The 13,659-nt window shown below is 48.2% G+C and overlaps 1 protein-coding gene across 5 annotated transcripts in view; it reads left to right on the top strand.

Moving 5' to 3' along the window:
• The window catches only part of ECE1 (endothelin converting enzyme 1), a 696,412-nt gene extending 683,452 nt beyond the window's left edge, over positions 1–12,960 (top strand). For all 5 annotated transcript variants that reach the window (XM_069610356.1, XM_069610353.1, XM_069610355.1 and 2 more), the window contains one exon: positions 7,454–12,960. In XM_069610356.1, the coding sequence (XP_069466457.1) occupies positions 7,454–7,630 (177 nt within the window). In that variant the 3' untranslated portion in view covers positions 7,631–12,960. The remainder of the gene's footprint in view (positions 1–7,453) is intronic.
• The last annotated feature ends 699 nt before the right edge of the window (positions 12,961–13,659 follow it).

Here is a 13,659-nt window from a genome sequence, read left to right as displayed (position 1 = left end):
GTTTCAGGGTGGCGAGGTCAGAGTCATACCAAGAGTTGCACTTGGAAGCAGGCTTCAGATGGATTCTAATGACAGGGGCAATGATGTCAATAGTGTTGGAGATAGAAAGATGCAGGTTAGAGAGGACTGTGTTAGTGTGAGTCAGACGCAGGAGTTAGGAGGCGCAGAGAAAGTAGAGGCAAAGGCATCCACAGACACACGCTTCATGGGCTGAATGACCGCGAAGGTAGGTGGCAGTGCTGGGGTTGGCTTTGCCTGAGGGACAGAGTTTCAAGTGACAGGAAAGCAGAAAGTGGTCAGTCCAAGAGAGAGGAGTGGTGAGAGAGTTAGAGTGGGGGATATCTGAGGAGATGAGAACATCCAAAGTGTCCCGAGAGTGTCTCGGACCAGAGGGTAGAATGGAGAGAGAGTATCCCAGAGGTTGCGGAAGAGCCCAGAGGAGGAATTAGAAGCATCCAGGTAGATGTTGATGTCGCAGAGGAGAAGTTGAGGTAGAGGCAAGGAGAGAAGAGGAGAGGTCAGCCCACTCTGAGAGGAAGAGGGCAACCGGGCCAGGTGGCCTGTAGATGGGGGGCCACAGTCGGAGAGAGGCCAGGCGAAATAGAGAGAGCCTGCAGACCAGGCATTCAAAGGAAGAGTAGGCCTGCGTAGGAATGACGGAAGCAGTGACCCATTCCAGAAAGATCCAGGCCACTCCATCTCAGGGCCAGTAGGTTCTGGGCACACAGAGGATCTTGTAGCCCTCCGGGAGGAGGGTGTCAAAACAGGTGACCGAGTTGGCCGTAAATAATGTAGCCCTCCGGGAGGAGGGTGTCAAAACAGGTGACCAAGTTGGCCGTAAATAATGTCTCGGTGAGAGCGAGGTCATCCATTCTCTCGGTCTTCAAGGAGGTGGCAGATGTCTGAGGAGTGTTTGACAGCAGAGCAAGAGTTGAGAGTTGCGACGTGGAGCAGGTTGCCACATTTAAGACTTCCGGGTGGGGCACAGAAGGAGGTACATCTGGCAGAGTTTGTAGAGGGGCCCTGGAGTGCGCAGACGCAGTAGATGGAGGTGGGACGGGGGTCAGAGAGGAGGAGAAGGTAGGTGCCAGAGAGGCGAAGAAGGTGGCAAAGGAGCCAAAAAGTGCGGGAAGCACCGTTCGAAAAGGAGGAGTTTGGGCTGAGGGCCCTGGACCAAGACGGTCCCATTCAGATAGATATTAATGATGGTTTTGGAGGAATGGAAGGGGGCCAAGAGTGCCTCCTTCCGGGTGCCACCATAAATGGGAGAGGAGGAGATAAGAGAGAGAACAGAGAACAGAGACCATAGACCATATGAGAGGTCCATAGGTCAGGAGAGCGAACAACAAAGAAGATTTTGGTGAGAGTCTGGCTGAAGGGAAGCACTGATTTAGGTGTCGGCGATAGGGATGTCTGGGTTGGAGACCAAGATATCCCTCTTGAACATTTTCCTTCCAGACTTGGAGAGAGGAATCGGATAGTCGATAGAGTAGCAGTTAGAGAAGATGGGATGCAAGGATTAGAGGAGGTGAGAGAGAAAGAAGGGGGGGCACAGCCCAGTGCCCGCACCACAGGAAGCGCAGGAGGAGGGTAGGGCTAGTCACACAGGGGAACACACAACAGTAGGGAAACACAACAAGAAGCAAGTCAGGGCACACAACAAGGGGAGGCAAGGCACAGTAACAGCATTGACCAGAGGAAGGGGGACCTAGAGAGTGGGAGAGAGCCTAGAGGAACAGCTGAGACACAGTAACAAAATTAACAGTGGAATGGGGACCTATAGAGGGGAGATAGCCAACTGGCACAGCAAAGGCACAGTACAACAGTAACAGCAGAGGGGTGGGAACCTAGAGGTGGAGAGAGCCTAGTGGATACAGTAGTGCAGTAGCAACAATGTCAGAGGAGTAGGAACAGAAGATGGGAGGGGAACAGACCTAGAACACAACAGTTAGCAACTGTGGACTAGGGACACAGTAAGGAGTCAGAAAACACAATATACGGCTAGCCGCAAGGGAGGGGAAGCCTAAGCCTCAAAGACAGAGAACAGGAAGTCAGGCGGTTAGGTGGAAGAACGCAAAAAGGATGGGAAGTTCAGTAGAGGGCAGTAGTGTCTGCTCTCAATCCCCGTACCTTACTAAGGTCACTGCTGGTCGACGACAGCGCATCAGCATACTCGCACTCTGCGCCGCTGTCCCTTCGTCGACAAATACCTGCGCCGCACAACTCCACAGCCTTGTATTGCGCAGGCTTTGGGAAAGACGGGGTCCCATCGGAGGCTCCAAATTGGGGGTGATGCAAACGTTCCTGAGGTTTGTACAGTAGTATGAATTGGGAGGCTAAAGGGGTCACTGCTCAATGATCGGTGGTAGGGTGATAATCACTCATTATTTGGGGAGAGAAATTACTTTTCATTAACGGGGCCAAAATCTGCAGACTTACAAGAGAAACTCTTTTACAACACATAGAACCTACTACATGGGTAGATTCCCGCAATGCTTCACCTTTTCCACCATCTGTTTGGTCGCAGGAGGGGTGGTACTGAGTAAGCAGACACAAAGGATTGCCAGCAGCAAGACAGATGTTCGGAGGAGACTTTGCACAGTCCAAGATAAAAGATTTTGATCAGGTCAAATTAATGACCTTCAAAGATCATTTGAATTTCAGGTTGTGAATCCTGGCCCCATAAGTACGAATTCAGAAAGCTTTAGGTTTTTTCGAAAGTCCATTACTAAATTCCCCTAGCTCTACACCCATAATGTTTGTAACCACTGCCTTCAAAGAGGTTCTGTGAAGACTTGCACTAAATCTAAGCTCAATACACTCCAAAGTCGTAAACTACAATGTTGAGTGGCCTCTGTGATGGACACCACCAAAGCAAACCCCTCCAAAGCAGGCGTGGAAGATGCCCTTGAGGTTGAGTCCCCAGAGGGGACTGGGATGCATCAGACCTCAAGGTGACAGTCAACCCTAGAGTAAGGGGAAATTTAAAAAAATGTATGCCCAGACGCTCCCCCTCTCTTAAAGGGGGTGCCCTAAAAAGGCACCCAAAACACATGCATGATATTAGGGCAACAACTATGCCCACATTTCCTGCTGAAAACTAAGCGGATTGGTGTCAAACCCACCCTGAAAGCAATTATGGAGGCTTCACACATTAAGGCCCACGAGAAAGGGTCCACTACCTTCTAGGAAAATGGTGGACATGGCAGTGAACCATATGCCAACAGTGCATCCAAACACGGCACAGCTAGTCTGCAGTGAAAAACACAGGGGAGCCAATTGGTTAGTTTTGGAATCTGGAATTAATTAAACACAGTCTCGGGTGACTGCAAACCCCTTAGTGTCTCAGAAACATCAATTCCAAGAAGTCCACAGCAGTTTAGGAACACAAGTTTATAACTGTCTCCGAGTTCACAGGTGCATTGCTCCGGGGATCAATGGGAAGTGAGTGTATGTATTAATGCACGACTCTTCCCCTAACCTCATCTCACCTGGATCTCTGATCCAGTGTTCCTCATTGCTACTCTGTGTTGAGTATCACCACATTTGTGTTTATCCAATTGTAGCCACATATGCCAAGCAGGCTGTGGGAAGTCGAAGGCTATCTCAGTGTTGTTTTGGAAAGAGGTGGCAATCAGAGTTTCATTAGTCGTGGGAAGTGACTGTAGCTTTGCATCTGGGGCACATCTGCATGTTGGGTGATTCTGCATATTGATTCTGCAGGGTTCATGCTTTGAGGATGAAAAATCATGCATGGTGACCTCTGTCCCTTGCAACCCCCTGCCCCCGTAAGTCTTTAAAAAATGGCAATCTGCTCCACGTTGCCACGCTTAACTCTCGCTCTGCAGTCAAGCACTCTTACTCCTGGACCTTGATGTTCTTGCTCTCACGGAGACCTGGTTTAAGGACAGCTCGATCACGAGTTTTGACACTCTCCTCCCTGAAGGCTACAAGATTCTCTCGGAACCCAAGCCAAACAGACCTGGAGGTGGAGTTGCTGTAATTTTCTAGAGTGGATCCCTGTTTCCACCATCCCCACTCAGGCCTACTCCTCTTTCGAATGCCTGGTCTGCAGGCTCTCTCTCGCTCTCTCTCTCGTTTCCTCTCTTATTCTGCCCACCTTCTATTGGCCACCCGACCAGCCCACCTTCTTCCTCTCGGAATGGTCTGACCTGGCATCTTCTCTCATTTCCTCCTCCCAACTCTTCCTATTGGGGGATCTCAACATTCATCTCGACTCTCCTGACACACCCTGGGTGCTCTTATCTCCATAGACATTTCTCTCTCTATTCCTCTTACCACCCCACTCTCATGAACAGATCACTCTCTTCTCTCCTCACTTCAAGCTTTCCTCTCCTTTAGCACAGACACACTCTGCACTGCCCCCAACCTTAATGGTCATCTGAGCTATGAAAAAAGTATCGGTGGCTGCCTTTGCCTCCACCTACTCGCCGCCTCCTCCTTCTTGCAGCTGACTCCCAGCCCTCTCTAACCTTGACCTTTCCATCTCCAATACCCTTGACATCCTTGATACGACTCCAACCTGGCTGACCTTAAACGTAAGTGCAGGGCAGCAGAACGGAAATGGGATCTTCAGGCACACCTTCTGACACACTCTGTGGCATCCAACAACATGGCTGAACTCTTCAAAGTCTTTAAGGAACTGGCCAATCCTACTGCAGCCTCTTCTTCTACCGCACCCATCCAGGCCCTTTGCTCAGCCCTGGCGGCACACTTCTCCACCAAAACACAGGACATTCTGTCTTCTCTCTCCTCCGCACCCACTTGTACACCATCCTCTCCTTGCCCCCCCCCTCAACTGCCCCACCACTCCCTTCTCTCCTCCCTGTCCCCTGTCACACCCGGGGAGGTCTCTAGACAAGTCTGGTCTGTGAAAGCTTCTTCCAAACAGGTGGTCCCCTACCCCCCAAAACCATCAAGTACAACATCGACTGACTAGCCCCAGCCTTGGCAGACCTCTGCAACCTCTCCTTCGCCACTGGAGTCTTCCCCACTTCTCTCAACCAGTCTTGTACACCCTCGGCTTAAAAAACCCTCTGCCGACCCTACTATTCCGACTAACTATTGCCCGATCGACATCACTCCTTTCCTGGACTAACCCCTGGAGAAGTTGGCTGTCTCTCAGTTTACCCTACACACTGAATCTGTTGGTTGTCTCCATGACATCAGTCTGGCTTTAGAGCACCCAGAGGCACGGAAACTGCTCTTCTGAACACCAGTGAAGACCTGCTCTGAAACCTTGACTCTAGCTCTCCCTCTGTACTCATTCTTCTCGACCTCTCCTCCGTCCACTTTCAATACGTTAAACCACAACATCCTGATCTCCTGTCTCTGTGAGAGCATGGGCATCACTGATCAGGCCTTGCGTGGCAAGCATGCTTTCTCTCTGACCGTCCTTTCCAAGTAGAACTCGGTTCCTTTCTCTCTGCGATCACTCGCACTACTTGTGGTGTCCCCCAGGGATCTAATCGATCCCCCTAGTTTGTCAATATCTACATGGCCCACATGATCTCTGCCTTCTTCTCCAACTTTGCGTTCTGCAGATGACACTCTGCTCTCTTTCAGGCTACCCTCGGCCTCTTCCTCCTCCTCGGTCACCCCTACTGTCTGTCTGCAATTCAGTCCTGGTGTGCAGCCAATGATCTCTGCCTTGATGCCAGCAAGACAGAGATCATCCTCATTGGGACCCCTACTCCCGTGTTCCCACTTTCACTCTGGTCGACCACCCTTGGTTCTGTACCCTCACCCACTAGTGAGGCAAAGAATCTGGGGGTCATCTTCGACTCCACTCTCTACTTCTCTTCTCACATCTCAGACATGTCCAGAAAGTCCCACTACCAGCTGCACCTCCTCAAAGGTATTCTACTTTTTCTGACCTTCCCCCACAGGCTCACTGTCTCCAGGACCCTGGTTCTCCAGTTTGGACTACTGTAACAATCTCTTTCTCAATCTTCCTACCTCTACTCTCCGACCCCTTCGCCCTATCCAGTACAGAACAGTGAGACTTATCCTTGGCCTCAAGCCCAGGGACTGCATCTCTCTGGTACTTAAATCCCTCCACTGTCTCCCCGTGGCTGCAAGGATCAAGTTCAAGTCCCTCTGCATAGTCTGCAAGGCTTTCTGGGGCCGGGACCCCTACTATATTCAACACTCTCTTCCTAAATACTCTCCCTCCAGAGCCCTCCGCTCAGCCTCCTCCAACTATCTGCGGGAGAGCCGTTTTTCCAAACAGAGATTTGTGGGTAGATCCTTATCCTCTGCATGTGCCTCCCTCTGGCACAGCCTACCTGCCACTCTGTCTTGAGCCGGACCTCCTTAAGTTCCGGAAACTACTCCTCTTTCTCTCTGCATTGCTAACCACTCTAGTTTCTCTCCTGCTTCCCTCCCTCGCGCACTTCCCCAATATGCTCAGTCAGTTGACTGGTCGCCTGATGCACCTCCAGCGGCTCACGGGTCCCAGGCTCCCCCGCCAGTCCTGCACTTCCCTCTGGGCCGATGCACTCTGCCCTGCATTACTGCACTCGGAATACGTTCCATGAGAGTGGCACCCACTCTGCACTTAACCTTGGGCCGCACTGGATTGGGCGCACTTGCCCCCCCTCCATCGCACTTGTACGACCGTGATTGTACTAGGCTTGCAAGTTTGTATGTCCTGTCCAGGGGAGTTGCTAGGTCTGGAAAAGACCCGGGGCTAAGCTGATGTCGGAACTGTTGGGACTGGGGGCTAGCTAGTCTTTTGGCTGTAGCTCCTGAGATTCTATCCGGGGCTACAACCAAAAGACCCGGGGCTAAACTGATGTCGGAACTGTTGGGACTGGGGGCTAGCTAGTCTTTTGGCTGTAGCTCCTGAGATTCTATCCGGGGCTACAACCAAAAGATCAGGGGCTATAGCCCCCTTAGCCCCCCCTAGCAACGCCCCTGGTCCTGTCCCCCTCTATTCTCCCCCCAGCAGGTCATGCCTGCATGCTTGGGCGTACTGTTGACCAACCTTTTTTGTCTTTCAAGACTCAGAATGATTCAGAATCTTCAAGCCCTAAGAATGACTATGATATCCCCTTGTTCCCTTCCCGCCTTGAAGCGCTTTGAAGCCCTTCACTTGTGTGTAAGCGCTTTACAAATTTACAGTTACAACGGTGCTTCAAAATTACCCAATGTAAGTATATTTAGGAAAAGACGGCTATGTCAGAGTCTTCTCCAGCAACTATTTATTTAACCCAGTTCTGCATATGAAATGTGGAGTATCTGTACTGAACTATAGAGTGGGCTTCATGACCCTCTTTACCTTGATAGTAGACCATGTAAAGCAGAGACTGCAATTGATATGAATCGCATAGTTGGCAATAGGCTAGGATGCAACCTTTAACAGGGGGTTAATAGGCTGATTGAATGCTTTTATTATTCTAACCAGTGGTTTATTCTCTTCTGTCTACAGGTCTGGTGCTCCGTTCGCACTCCTGAAAGTTCCCACGAGGGTCTCATCACTGATCCTCACAGCCCTTCCCGCTTTCGCGTCATTGGCACGGTCTCCAACTCGCCCGAGTTCTCTGACCATTTCAAGTGCCCTGTGGGGTCCCCCATGAACCCGGTGGACAAGTGTGAGGTCTGGTGAGTCGGGTGATTGCCCCACCACCACGCTCTCGGAGCCGTGAGGACAGCTGGAAGCTGGGGCAGCAGAGTCTGCAACAGCCACCCGTGGACCCTGATCTCACCTTGCTTCTCTCTCTTTCACCCATCTACTTTGTTTCACTGTGGGGAGTTGCTTTCATGGTCGCTGTTCCTCTATATTCTGCATCTGCAGTGAACTGGACTTCTTTGAAGGATCTCAAGTGTTTCTTGTGGGAACTGGGGCGTTCTTCATGTGTATGCTCCGAGAAGAATCCCTTGTGAAAAATCTTTTGTAATTGTGAAATGTTTTTTTGTGTATAGTCTGTTAGTTGAACATGTCATATGCACGTGTATTTATGCACAGGATTATATTTATTGAGGTCTTGCAAAACAAATTTAGTTTCTGCAAAGGTGGCAAAGGACTCCTGTCATTGAGGTCTGGAAAACTTAATTGTAAACAATCCCACATTATTGAAGAATTTATTTGCTTTCAGCTATTCAATAATTGCCATTTCCACCTGCCGGGAACATGCAAATGAAAAAAAAGGAATCTTCTCCTCCAGAAAATGAATGCCTGGGATAAATAATGAGACTTTTGGAACAGCATCCTGTCACTTTTCGCAGCTTGTGTTGTAGGGACCTATTCCATGAGAGTATGTTCTGGATCACTCGCTAAGTGCCTTCAACATGTAATATTTTTGCATGGGTGTGGAAGATTGAGATGTGGGAGAATCACTAGTCTATCAGAGATTAACTTTGTGTTTGAAGGGAGTGAGAGGTGATGTCATATGCTGCCATGCAGGAGACCTGTGCACGTCTGAGATGCATTATAATAGTAAGGCATGAGATCTGCATGTCAGAAGTGATGGTGACAGTAAAGGCGTGCAATGATGGTTTTGCCTGCAGGCAAATGGAAACCTTTCCTGACCGGCCAGTCCCTCTGAAAGGCCAGTTGGTTTGGACCCTAGTCTGCCACACGCCTGCCAAAGGCACAGATGTCGAGGGTCTCAATCCCAGCCTTTAAGAACCACTGATCAGTTGGGGAATCTTCCCATTTTCTTCTGATGACGTTTGAGTCTCAGTCCTTTGAAGGCGGGAGCTGTTCTTCATATGGATTGAGGAACTGTTGCAAAAATGTTTAAAGGGAAAGGGTCAGGATTTTCATGTGCATCAACAGGGCTGTGTAGGGCTCAGTATCCTGCTCCACCAAACCTTTTGTGCTCCCACAATTAGACCCTGTTCCATTCCTTCCTGTTTTGCATAAATACACTTGCATAAACTTATAGGCAAACGTTCAGTGCTTTCTAGAGACATGTTTGGCAGAAATGTTTGCGTATTGTGGAGTACACTGGAACTTTTCAGGGACTTAAAACATCTTTGTGTATTTATTGTGCTTCTCCAATGTGATGATTGTGGTGAAAAATATTGAAGGGGCCTTAATAGTGTCTACATTGCCTTAAAAAGTATGGAGCCTTCGATCTGGAGAGATGGTGTATATTTCCTTGATCTCTACCCCCAGACCCAGCACCCATGTTCTCTCCTTTGTAAATATTCAAACTACTGCACCAACTGCCGCTGGTGAAAGATTAAAGAGAAAGCCGCAGATGAGCTCAACCAGCAGTCCCATAATCCAATCTGTGGAAGCTATTGATCATGGTTATTCTGGTAATGGTTTGGGGCAAAATGGACGAAATCCATATAGGGTAACTGGGTGACAAGGACTTGCTCGTGTCCAGCTGAGACTCAGAGGATTGTGCAGCCAGAAATCCAAATACTTAACTAAGAGAACTGGCGATGGCAAGAGTCCCACAAGGTGGCTAGAAATCTAAAGACCAGAGATGGCCCTGTCTGGAGGCGGGTGGGGTGTTTGGAGTCTCACAGTGGGATCTATTTGGTTTCCCACTTACTGACCACTCCACTATCCTTTCATATGGGGCACAGCAGGTGTCTTTGATATAATCCAGAGGGTCGTTCACACAGCCGACACAAGTGCCCTTTTCACCTTCATGGGTCTCTCAAGCCGCCCCCCGCCCCTTCCCTGATGCTATTGGGGAATCCCCCCTCTAATTTACAAACGGGTCCGTGTGTTTCAATCTCACAGTGTGGAACCCTATCCCAGGTGGAAGTGGAGTAGAAACCTAGGCTCAGGTGCAGTATGAGGGTTGGAGTTTGAGGTCCGGCTGTAATACTCCCCTGCAGGACCTACATAACACTTCCTCTGCAGCAACACTCCAGGAATTGATGGGACATTGAGGGACTCCCTTTGTTGTGATACCACTGCCAGCCCACAAGGGCCATTTTCTTTTTTAACCAAAGGTTTTCTTCCACAATGAGACTTGATTCTGTTCTCTTTGTGCCCCTTCCCACTTTAGCCTCCCGGTGGAATGTTCATCTCCTCTTTCCATAATGCTCGTGGGATGCCATTGCAGCCTGTAGGCCACCTGCCTGTCATTCCCCGGCTTAACAAATCACTGCACCCACTTTCATGCTTTTCTGTTGCTTTAGATCTGTTGGCAGCATGTAGAAGTCCTCTATCCTTGCAGCTGGAGACTGCGTACGGAAAGACTGGACTTGTGGCCATTGGAAAAGCTTGACTGCAGAATAGGAGCAAAGTTAAATTACACATGCTCAGTTGCTTAATATGTCCGCTATTGTCATTGATATCTGTGAAAAGTGATTGGGTAGCAGGTTTCCATGACTTTAAACTGCCTTCTTACACATTTGGGTTGCAGGACGCAGGCACAGTACTTCTGCTCCTACTTGCTCCATCTATTCGCTGTCGTCCATCTTCCTCGATCCCGTTCAGTACTCACTTTGAATATACATGGCCTCTGAGCGGCCCGTTTCTCTATTGCTGCACTCAATCTGCTGTCCAACCAAATGAACCCATGTCCTCAATAATGCAGCTATAGTTCACATGTGTGTAGCTCTTTCAACCTGCCCACTGTCCTTAGCACCCTACCCTCAACAATACACTGCTGATTACCACATTATTTTAGTTTGTGAGCTTAATAAAGTTCCTCCTTGTCATGATGTAGCCATCTTGGATATGGGCCAGCATGGGCCACCAGCCATTGAAACTGCTCGGCAGCCTCCTGTTGCCTACACCTGACCGTTAATTTACTACATTGGCAGCAGTTGATTGGTCTGGTGGGAAGCAGAACTGCTGGTAAGCCCATGCCGCTGTTGGGCACATGTGGATATCTAAACCCCATTCCTTCTTCGATTTCATAGGCACTGGCCTATGACTAAGTATACAAATTCCACAGCAGCCTCCAGTCAAATGGAATCCTACTGTTGAGGGACTATGTCAGTATTTTAGTGAGGTTATAGTTTTTTCTGTTAAATAGCAATAATAAATACTATGGTCTCACGAACGATCTGATTTACTTGATCTTCTAAAATAGTAAGTTGACATTCTTGCTGGCTAAACTGTTTTATTAATATTGATTTTCAAAAAAACGTGCGCAACAGTATCTGGAAACATTTGGAGTTTCCAAAGTTTTTACTATGTGGGCCATGGTGGAGAGTGGCCATATTGGTTTTTATTTTCAATGTAGAAACCATTGCAAGCAAGTAGACTTTTTAAGGTCTTCGTAAAACCCCTATTTTGGTGTTTTCTTGATCCGCATGATGACTTTGCAGCATTGTCTGCTATTTCTGATCATTCCCAGCGGCAAAGCTCCTACTTAACAAATGTGTGGGGAGAATTAAACACCGGCGTCTTTCAGGTGTGTTCTAGGAGATTTCTCTTGAGCCAGTACTTGTTTCGTATATTCTTGGAGATTCCACTATCACAGTCCCTAAGGTCAGTCACTAAGAGGGATAACTTAATGCTGTTTGCTCATTGCTCAGAAAGCCAGTACATAGTTTTGAAGATGAAATGCTACACGCAAGACAGATTTGGTATTCCAAGGTTAGAAACTGCATGCTAGGGCAACCTAGTGTTCCATCGCACACAAGACGAGGTGGTGTGTTCTCTGCTTCTAATCTAAGGCAATAGTGTTTACGTTGAAATGTGGGGTCTTTTCAGGCTTGACAATCGTGTGCCTTGGCGCTCGGGGATTCCAACAATGGGATCAGATCTCTCAACCCAACATAAAAGGCAAACCTGGTTGATGGGCGTACTCCATGAGTGAAAGGACTTTTTCTGTAATTGCCAGGCTCTTTTCGCCAATAGGTGTCACCAATGGGCCATTGTCTGCTTCCTTACATTGTCTGCAGGGCCTGCCAAATGGCCCCTTCTATTGTGCTGCCTGCTTCAACAGGCTTATGTTGTCACTCTAGCTGTTTTATGGTAGCGCATTACCCATGTCAACAGGATTTGCATCCAACCCTGTGGAATTTATTTTGGCCAAACCAAACGGCCATGTCACAAAGCTGATGCGTGCGGCAGACTTGTTATCGTAGGCTGCTCTACGAGTGTCGGTGTGTCCTAGCTTTGTCCCTTTGATTCTATAGCTAGCTGAGCTATAATTCCTGGTAGGTCGGCTCTTGTCACTACAGCTCTGCTACAGCAGTGTCTTTGCAGTCCTCCGCTGTTATGTGATGACTGCAGACCACTCCTTGGACCTATGGAGAATTCTGCTAAATCAATATCATTCACATCTCTGCATTCCTCGCCTGGAGCCGTTTCTCTGCAGATCTCCACAGGAACCACACTCATGCAGACCTGCTTTGCACCAATTTTCTGCAGACATCTGCTGAACCCAACACTCTGCTCACTGTTTTAAATTCAAACTGTTTCCAATAGGGATCTCGAAGGAGGTTTATTAACGATCCTGAATTAGTTATAGATGCTGAGTCAGTTCTGGGTACACTTTTGTTCCTATGGTGTTAATCTTCGAGACTCCTTTGCCTCCGCCTGCATCATGCACGCTGTTATTTCTGCTCTAACGTTCCCAGTCTTTGGTTGCAGTGTTGGCATACAGCTACTTTAGGCTTCAGGGTAAGGCTGCGCCTGAGGGGACAAACTATCATGACCAGGGCATGGGGGATGGGCACTGTGATACAGAAGAAAACACAGGCATCAGAGGGAAATGATGTAATTGCTCGGTCAGAGCATGTACTTTGTACCTTTTATATCTAAATATTTGTATATATTTTTTTTTCCAGCTGGCCTTTAACCACTTGTAGAGCTGAGAAATGAACAGCCACAGCTTCCCCACCAAAGCATGTGGTCTTGATTTTGGAAATAGTTTGGAAGACTCCTCCATTTTTTATTTCTGTAGTTCTAAAAGAGGGAGGATTGTTTTTTGTAATTGTGTTTAAAACTCATTTTTGATCAGTGTGACTCTCTTAATTGAAATAAATACTTTTTACATGGTATAAAAAGCATGTACCTCTGTCTTTTTCTTTCTGTGTTTGCCATACTGGGATAGAAGTACAGTGGAAAATGCAAGTAAGGCAGTGCCACGGTTTCTATGGTGTCCGCTCTGCAAGAGCTTTAGGCCAATGGGTAAGGGAAAATGCATATACAGGACTTGCATTATGGAGGTGTGCGCATGTTCAAGAAATGACTAGAGTACTTAATCTTCATTGTTGCTAGTCCTACTCTTCCGTGGCACAGTACAGAACTATGCCCTACTCACCTCTGTTACAGCTGCAAAATCCAAGCTTCTTTAATTGTCCTACCCCTCCCCGGGTATTTATAACACCTACCCATCATTGTCAGTTATATTTCCAAGCAGGGTAATGGGCCCTTCTAATTCCCTGAGTGGGTGATGAGCGGCGTCAGTCCTGTGATAAAGCAGAGTAGGCCTAGGGGTAATTGCCAGTAGGTAGTACAATAGTTACCTGCATGTCCAGCTTCCTCCTAGCAGAGATCCACCAAAGGTATTACAAATGCTAGAGGCTATGACAAATCACACACTGCTACCATTTTTCTTTTGAGTTTTTAAAAATCCCTTGTAGTTCAGTGAATTCCAGATTTTAAGACATTGGTTCCAAACGATGTGGACCATGGATTGTCTGCATTCAGTTTGTAGATGTATTAGTATCTGCCCAAGTTGCTGCCCTGCAAATCTCTTGCAG

Source organism: Ambystoma mexicanum, chromosome 8 (genome assembly GCF_040938575.1).
Source record: "Ambystoma mexicanum isolate Mex_15411 chromosome 8, UKY_AmexF1_1, whole genome shotgun sequence".
NCBI lineage: Eukaryota > Metazoa > Chordata > Amphibia > Caudata > Ambystomatidae > Ambystoma > Ambystoma mexicanum.
The sequence above is the reverse complement of the archived record's forward strand: the minus strand, read 5'-3'. Positions and strand labels throughout refer to the sequence as shown.